This window comes from Anopheles nili, unplaced genomic scaffold (genome assembly GCF_943737925.1).
Source record: "Anopheles nili unplaced genomic scaffold, idAnoNiliSN_F5_01 U_low_cov_6, whole genome shotgun sequence".
In the NCBI taxonomy this organism is placed as follows: Eukaryota; Metazoa; Arthropoda; class Insecta; order Diptera; family Culicidae; genus Anopheles; species Anopheles nili.
The window spans coordinates 235,398-244,832 of record NW_026525544.1 but is presented as its reverse complement, the minus strand read 5'-3'; the positions used below and the strand labels follow the sequence as shown (position 1 = coordinate 244,832).

The 9,435-nt window shown below is 35.3% G+C and overlaps 1 protein-coding gene across 1 annotated transcript; it reads left to right on the top strand.

Annotated features, from left to right (window-relative positions):
- Positions 1-2,610: 2,610 nt before the first annotated feature.
- Positions 2,611-3,328, top strand: LOC128730095 (uncharacterized; the record flags this gene model as incomplete). The annotated part of the gene is made up of 1 exon (XM_053823137.1): positions 2,611-3,328. A coding segment is annotated over one exon (718 nt), but the record flags the coding sequence as incomplete, so codon positions are not given.
- Between the last annotated feature and the right edge of the window lie 6,107 nt (positions 3,329-9,435).

Here is a 9,435-nt window from a genome sequence, read left to right as displayed (position 1 = left end):
CGGTACGAGGTGTGATATTTTGACCAGCGGAATAGACCAAAACACGCATGAAATCACACCAAACACCGCAAACCATGCCGTCATTGGGATGAGTTATGGAAAACGATAGCTCGATTGAGATAAAAAGATAATTTTATTTATTTCTTCTCAGTTTGGACAACACGTCCTCACACGGCTGAACCTCACTATCGAACTCCTCTCGGCCTGTCTCTGCTTGTCTTCGTTTATGTATGGAAGTCTTGATAAGGTTTTGATCGCGTTCGATCCTGTCTGTTCTTTAGAATTTCCGCTCGCAATAGCCCTAACATCCGTTGGGGTGGTGCGTACGTTGCTGATGGGACAGTCTCGTCGTCTTCCGTTGGGGTGCACATGATATTGACTCTCTCATGGCTTCCGTTGGGGGAGAACTCGATCTTGACTCTCTTGAATTCAATATTGCTGTAGCGAAACTGTCTAGTCTGAAGTGTCTTGTACCGGTTTCGATATAGATCACTTCTCGATCTCGGTGTTGCTAACTAAAATTTTTTTATATCGAGGATGTATTAAAAAAATTTTTTAGATCGAGGATGTACTAAAAAAATTTTTTTAGATCGAGGATGTACTAAAAAAATTTTTTTTAGATCGAGGATGTACTAAAAAAATTTTTTTAGATCGAGGATGTACTAAAAAAAATTTTTTCATATCAAGGATGTACTAAAAAATTTTTTTTTAGATCGAGGATGTACTAAAAAAATTTTTTTTGATCTAGGATGTACTAAAAAAATTTTTTTAGATCGAGGATGTACTAAAAAAATTTTTTTAGATCGAGGATGTACTAAAAAAATTTTTTTAGATCGAGGATGTACTAAAAAAATTTTTTTAGATCGAGGATGTACTAAAAAAATTTTTTTTGATCGAGGATGTACTAAAAAAATTTTTTTTAGATCGAGGATGTACTAAAAAATTTTTTTTAGATCGAGGATGTACTAAATTAAATTTTTTTCATATCAAGGATGTACTAAAAAAATTTTTTTAGATCGAGGATGTACTAAAAAAAATTTTTTCATATCAAGGATGTACTAAAAAAATTTTTTTTAGATCGAGGATGTACTAAAAATTTTTTTTGATCGAGGATGTACTAAAAAAATTTTTTTTAGATCGAGGATGTACTAAAAAAATTTTTTTCATATCAAGGATGTACTAAAAAAATTTTTTTTAGATCGAGGATGTAGTAAAAAAATTTTTTTTGATCGAGGATGTACTAAAAAAATTTTTTTAGATCGAGGATGTACTAAAAAAAATTTTTTCATATCAAGGATGTACTAAAAAATTTTTTTTTTAGATCGAGGATGTATTAAAAAATTTTTTTTTGATCGAGGATGTGCTAAAAAAATTTTTTTTAGATCGAGGATGTACTAAAAAAATTTTTTTAGATCGAGGATGTACTAAAAAAATTTTTTCAGATCGAGGATGTACGAAAAAAAATTTTTTCATATCAAGGATGTACTAAACAAATTTTTTTTAGATCGAGGAAGTACTAAAAAAATTTTTTTTGATCGAAGATGTACTAAAAAAATTTTTTTAGATCGAGGATGTACTAAAAAAAATTTTTTCATATCAAGGAGGTACTAAAAAATTTTTTTTAGATCGAGGATGTACTAAAAAAAATTTTTTTGGTCAAGGATGTACTAAAAAAATTTTTTTCATATCAAGGATGTACTAAAAAAATTTTTTTTAGATCGAGGATGTACTAAAAAAATTTTTTTTGATCGAGGATGTACTAAAAAAATTTTTTCATATCAAGGATGTACTAAAAAAATTTTTTTCATATCAAGGATGTACTAAAAAAGTTTTTTTTGATCGAGGATGTACTAAAAAAATTTTTTTCATATCAAGGATGTACTAAAAAATTTTTTTTAGATCGAGGATGTACTAAAAAAATTTTTTTTGATCGAGGATGTACTAAAAAAATTTTTTTTGATCGAGGATGTACTAAAAAAAATTTTTTTAGATCGAGGATGTACTAAAAAAATTTTTTCATATCAAGGATGTACTAAAAAATTTTTTTTAGATCGAGGATGTACTAAAAAAAATTTTTTTGGTCAAGGATGTACTAAAAAAATTTTTTTCATATCAAGGATGTACTAAAAAAATTTTTTTTAGATCGAGGATGTACTAAAAAAATTTTTTTTGATCGAGGATGTACTAAAAAAATTTTTTCATATCAAGGATGTACTAAAAAAATTTTTTTCATATCAAGGATGTACTAAAAAAGTTTTTTTTGATCGAGGATGTACTAAAAAAATTTTTTTCATATCAAGGATGTACTAACAAAATTTTTTTTAGATCGAGGATGTACTAAAAAAATTATTTTTGATCGAGGATGTACTAAAAAAATTTTTTTTAGATCGAGGATGTACTAAAAAAATTTTTTTTATATCAAGTTAGTTAGTTATCAGGCGCTACAAACGCTTGGCGGTCTTGGCCTGCTCCAGCAGAAACCGGAACCGCTCGCGGTCGAGCGCCGTCACCTGCCAATCGTTGATCCCGGCCTTTTTGGCGGACGCATCCACGCCATCACTCCATCTCAGTTTGGGCCTACCACGCCTCCTCTGTCCATGTGGGCCCAAGCCTAAAAACAACAATAACAAATAGGAATAAGAAAATTCATGTACCCAAACAATTTTACCTATCCCTAAACTCCCAACTCTTCATCATACCAAACGGCAACGAGTATATCTATGATTTAAAAGAATTGCAAGAAGATAACGGCGAATGTGTCCCAGCCCTTCTGCGAGGACAGCAAGCAGCATGTGATTTTGTAGCGAACCCAACAAAATTCGAAATTATCCATCTAGACATGATGCACATTCTTATCAACTCAGCCGTTGAATTTACAATAAAAACCACATGCGGTCTAAAGAAGAGAAATCTGACAGGCTCGTTTCTCCTGTCATACAAATCTTGTGAAATATTCCTGAATGAGGAAGAGATTTCACATAACAAAACAGAACTACATGGATCACCGCTGAATCTCCCTATCTATGGCTTAAACGTTACATCAGTAACCAACGTGCTAAACCCCAATCTCGAACATCTTTATTCAATACATGTGGAACTTAGGAAAGAGATGCATCAAATTCGATTAGAATCGAAGAGCTTCACTTGGAACGGTTGGTCTAAACCAGTTATTTGTGTATACCTAATCATCAGCAAGCAAAAACGAACAGTCATAAACATCCGAGGACAGCCTACTTCTAAAACTACATCAGCTCAACCCCAACAAGAAATCCAGACCGATACCATTAAACCGCCGACGATGATGGCAGTTTTTCGGACGGAGCCTTAAAATTTAAGGAGGGGCGAGTTAGCATCGTATCGTCACGTACCCTCTATTTTTTTTACAATATCTACAACAATGGAATGGCCTGAGACGAATAAGCAACCGCTTATCTGCTAAAGCGACATCATTAAAAACTAATCACCTGTACCCTGGCACCCGAATGAACATATGCATCCGCCAAAACCCGTACTGGAATTCCCCCTGGAATCCGAATAAAACATGTGCACCCGCCAAAACTTCCGGTACTCCAAAACCACCATAAATCAGCCAACAAAACAACATGTCAGCCTCAGCCATCCATCACATTTTAGCATATAAAAAGACAAAAAAAGGTAAAAATAAAGACATTCCTCAGATTTAGCTCAAAATTCTACAACGCGTTACTCTGTCCGAGGAATCCGAAACCTTTCCAAAAACCCTTACACCAAGTGGAAGTGTTAACTCGCGTTCGAGTCGCTTGTGGTGTGCTGAACCACGTGTCGTGAACTTCCGAAGGGGTTTAGAAGGAGTCCGTTTGCCGGCCAATGGGTGAACTTGACCACCGGAACTGACGGACGAGCTGTTCGCCTGTGAGGGTCATCGGATTCGGATCGCATCGGATCGGGCTATTTCGGTGGCCTCGATTCAACCTGCTTGACCTGATGCAGAGTTCAGGCAGTTTTCTGTCACACGATATTTCCCCGCGCTAGTAGTGCTAGTGCTTCGGATGGGTTTTGTGGTCAGAGATTCAGTGCTGCTGCTCCACCAGCGCGATCAATTGCGAAGGACGTGTTACGGTGGCGATCAAAAGCACACTTCGCCCTGTCTGTCTGTCTGTCTGTCTGCCGATAGAGCCTGTGTCAGCCCAAAGCTACGGAAAGGCAGTTGAACAGAGGATCACGCACTCTCGCATCGACGACGATGATTCGAGTTCGATGCTCAGCAGGCCGGTTAAGGAGTAGTAGTGAGGTCGACACCGGTGAGGACTCAAGACGCCTTTTTTGGCTTTAACGATAGCGATGTTCGCGATTCAAGCGCTTGTTTAACTCTTCCGATGATACATTGGAGTTTTCCTACACGTCCTTTGTCACTACAATCACACGGGGGTTTTGTATTTCTTCGACTGAGAGAGAAAAATGCTCCATTCGACGAGCATTTTACGTGATCGTAGCAGCACTCTGAGAGAAAAAGCCCACCCGAGAGAATTCGGTCGTCCGCAGCAGTGCCTTTGTTGGGGTAGGTTTTCTTCCCGCGCAGGCCACTTTACCTGCGTTTGACTTGCCCTTACATTTTTCGCCCATGTTGAAGGTACCTGTACAATTTCTACCTATATTTTGTTTGTGAGCTAATGTTTTATTGATCAGCGATCGCATGTGGACGCATGATTACGGTACGAAGTGTGATATTTTACCAAAGGCATAGAACAAAATACCTATCAAATGCAGCCGCCTACCATTTTCTTAGCTTTGTGAAATCATAGAAATCCTCAATGTTATCACCTTTGGAGTGTGTGTTAATCAATCGATAATAAACAAAAAAAAACATTCTTGTTTACCATCACTGATATCTGATGTTTTGCCGATTTCAACGATTTTCTCTCATTTTGTTAAACCTGTCTGATAAAATTCAACCTCTGCGAATGTATTGCTTTCATAAAGATTTGTACAGCTATCGATTGCAAGAAAATATATTTTGACACATGGTCAGCGCCCTAAGTTAATAGGCAATGTTATAAGCTTTGAAGATTACTATGGCATTCGACACTAATTGTAATTTAAGATTAATTATAAGATTTATTTTCTTGTTAGACTCTCTTGTTATTTTCTCTAAAAAATTTGAATTTCTAAACCTGATACCTAGGTATAAATGTGTGTGGAAATGTGAAACAGTTATTTCGCAAATAATATCTAAATGCTAATGAACGATCGGATCTGATGAACGGTTTTTTTTTCTGATGTACCTTTTTTTTTTCACCGTTTTAAATAACAAGGGCTGTATTGTGTTTCATAAATGGCATTTTCGCTTTGATGACTCGCTTCGCTTACCTCGGTCTCTTTTGCTCGTATATTTTTTAGGCACCCCGAATAAGAACGGAATCCTGTTTATGCGGGTTTTCTTGATTTTTTTACCAAAAGAGACATATTTGTTCGGGTTAAGGGGGTAAACTATTTCAAACCCCTCTCTGCGCATGTAACAAAAATATTTTTGTACACGGGAAGTTTAAGTTCAAGCACTATAAATGAGGTATATAAATGCGATGATAAAGTACATCAGCTAAGGTACATTACTGTTTTTTTTCTCTATCTTTGTAAAGATCTACATATAATGTTTACAAAACGTGTCGATAAATGTAACAAGCTATGCATAAAAAAACATTAATGCACTTTTTTATTAAAGCCTGGCCATGCCCACAAACTATAACTTAATATAAATAACATCATTAACATATTAATCACAACACACCTGCGTTTTTAACAACATTTTAAAGAAAATTAAGCAAGAAAGTGCGAAAAAAAATATCATAAAACTATTTACTTCTAAACTATAAAAACTATTTGCCGACGATGACAAACGTCTTTTACGTTCTCATCCTTTAAATGAACTCGTGTAGCTGCATATCTCAATTTTCCTTCTAAAAAATTGACTAACAGTGTTTCTGCTTCCCGTTTCAAAATTATTAGAACCGATCGCAGCAAATAATGTAAGAGTATTGTCGAATGAAGTTAAACCTATTTTTATGCTAACACCACGTTGAAGCCACGAGCACATTGTGCTAGGAAAAAATGCGATCTAAACTAACATCCCTAGGCAGTGTGCGCTTTCTTTTGCACATCATTTGTGGACATTTTACTCTCGAAAAAGATCAAATGCGTTTTGGACAAAAAAAAGACTTCATTCGCAAGATTTAATTCGAATGCATTTAGCTCATCAGCAGTTGTTAATTTTAGGTAAAAGGAAAGGATGTGTTAGAACTACTATTGTTATTGCTACGGTTAACACTCTCTCTTAAACCAGCAAGGCACTGACAAATCAGCGAAGGCAAATTTTGTGTTTGTTCGGCTCTCAACTGTCCTAAAACACAGCAGTGTTGCGCTGCATTACGTTTGTGTGTTTTCGGCTATTATTATGTATTAACGCCTCTCGAAACTGTTGCTCGGTATGCCAGGTCGTTGTGGATGAACCGGCCGGCCTTTTTGGGGGGGGGGGCATTCGTCTTGAAAGAGGCTGTCGTTGAAAGGTTAAAGTTGCGGCGCGATCTCCAGAGGTACCGCCGACGTGAATTCGTTCTGTTTGTCCACCCAAATAAAAAACAAAAGCGAGAGCGTACGTCAGTCAACTAAGCAGGCCGGATAGATCAACGTGTCAAACGTGCAACACTCGGTTCAACTCGCCACGGAAATTTGCTTGCTGGCTGGCTGGCAGAGGTGATTCGAATTAAAACTTAACTCTTAATAAAACATTTCAGAATGTCCGTTCTCTCACGCTCTTCGCTCAACTCAGCACAGCTGGAACGAAAACGCACGAAAATAAACCGGTTCGAAGCTGTTGGAGATGCTTCTAAATAGGCAATCCAAATCCACCAAAGCGCTATGTCCACCAAACACCAATAATGATGAAAAATCGAACGGAAAACAAAAAACATGTCAAAATATGTAGTGTAACGAAGAGAAAGAAAAGAACTTCAGCCGTCACGCATGTGTAAAGCGGCCAGCGCGAAATAGGCGATAATGGGGAAAAAATGAGAAAAAACGAAGGTCAGTGCCACATGGCGCGTGTACGTACGTGTCGTCTCGCGCATTTACGCAGGTCTGATCGTCTCGACAGCGCCGGTCTGCGACTCACGGAGAGGCAGTCAGTCGAACAGATTCGGATCTACGTCGGGGGGACGTACGAAAATATGGCCGTCGCAAGCCGCTCGAAAATGTCACTTTTTTCCATACAAATCGACTGCTCGAGCGCTACTTGGGGAGTTACTTCCGTTCACCGAGAACCATGGGCTGAACCGGGTGACTTTTGCATCATCTGCGGTCATCTGTGCCCCTGTCGACCAGCCACGGGGGCTTTTTCGGTAGCGCAGAATGTGTTTAGGGGCACCCGAGCGAACATAACCCCACCCCCGTTCCGTGCACGTCGTTGCCAGGCGATCATTAGCCAGGGGAGGTTTCGGTTTTGCCGTACTTTGCTTTCGTACGAATGTTGTTTTTTTGAATGTTATGTGTATTTTTTTTTTTTAATGTGTTTTCATTTTATCACTGTTCATGTTTTCGTGTGTTTGTTCGAATAAAAATGTGCCAATGCACACGCTTTGTATGAACTAAAAAAAAGGTTTTTTTGATTGAGGATGTAGTAAAAAAATTTTTTTTGATCGAGGATGTACTAAAAAAATTTTTTTTAGATCGAGGATGTACTAAAACAATTTTTTTAGATCGAGGAAATACTAAAAAAATTTTTTTAGATCGAGGATGTACTAAAAAAAATTTTTTCATATCAAGGATGTACTAAAAAAATTTTTTTTAGATCGAGGATGTACTAAAAAAATTTTTTTAGATCGAGGATGTACTAAAAAAATTTTTTTTAAATCGAGGATGTACTAAAAAAATTTTTTTAGATCGAGGATGTACTAAAAAAATTTTTTTAGATCGAGGATGTACTAAAAAAATTTTCTTCATATCAAGAATGCACTAAAAAAATTTTTTTTAGATTGAGGATGTACTAAAAAAATTTTTTTTGATCAAGGATGTACTAAATAAATTTTTTTTAGATCGAGGATGTACTAAAAAAATTTTTTTCATATCAAGGATGTTTAAAAAAAATTTTTTTTAGATCAAGGATGTACTAAAAAAATTTTTTTTGATCGAGGATGTACTAAAAAAATTTTTTTTGATCGAGGATGTACTAAAAAATTTTTTTTTAGTTCGAGGATGTACTAAAAAAATTTTTTTTAGATCGAGGATGTACTAAAAAAATTTTGTTAGATCGAAGATGTACTAAAAAAATTTTGTTAGATCGAAGATGTACTAAAAAAAATTTTTTTGATCGAGGATGTACTAAAAAAATTTTTTTTAGATCGAGGATGTACTAAAAAAATTTTTTTTAGTTCAAGGATGTACTGAAAAAATTTTTTTTATGATCGAGGATGTACTAAAAAAATTATTTTTTATCGAGGATGTACTAAAAAATTTTTTTTTGCTCGAGGATGTACTAAAAAATTTTTTTTTAGTTCGAGGATGTACTAAAAAAATTTTTTTTAGATCGAGGATGTACTAAAAAAATTTTGTTAGATCGAAGATGTACTAAAAAAATTTTGTTAGATCGAAGATGTACTAAAAAAAATTTTTTTGATCGAGGATGTACTAAAAAAATTTTTTTTAGATCGAGGATGTACTAAAAAAATTTTTTTTAGATCAAGGATGTACTGAAAAAATTTTTTTTAGATCGAGGATGTACTAAAAAATTTTTTTTTGATCGAGGATGTACTAAAAAAATTTTTTTAGATCGAGGATGTACTAAAAAAATTTTGATACAGTGTTCTTACCACCTTCTTCAAAATCATTACTACCTATCTTTGCAAATAAGGAAATAACGTTGTCAAAACTACTAAAACTTATTTTTAAATTAAATTTGTTTTAAAACCACGTACATTGCGGCAAGAAATTGCGAGAAAAAACTAAATCCATTGCGATGTGCATTTTGTTTTGCACGTCGTTTGTTGTTATTTTACTTTCCAAATATTGCACAACGTTATCAAAGAAATCTATATTGCCCAGATTTGTTTCAAATGCAGTCAAATCATCTATATTACACACCTTATTAAAAGTAAAGGGTGGGCTACTATTATCATTATTATTGTTATTGCTAACGGTATCTCTAATAAGGACCATGTTAGCTTCCACAACGGACAACCTTCTATTTAATTTAGCTGCTCGTTTTTGAGTTCTCCAATTATTTGTGTGTTTTTTTCTAAAACAGAGGTGTTTTGAATCAGCGCTTTCGTATTTTCGCTCAAAATACGCATTAATGTCTCAATACTATTGTTTGAAGTAATATCTCGAGGTTGTTTAAATGGTACTTTCTGTTTTGGTCTGCTAATTGGTTGGGAACTTATCTCCGTTGCCTGTGTGGAAAGAGGCTGT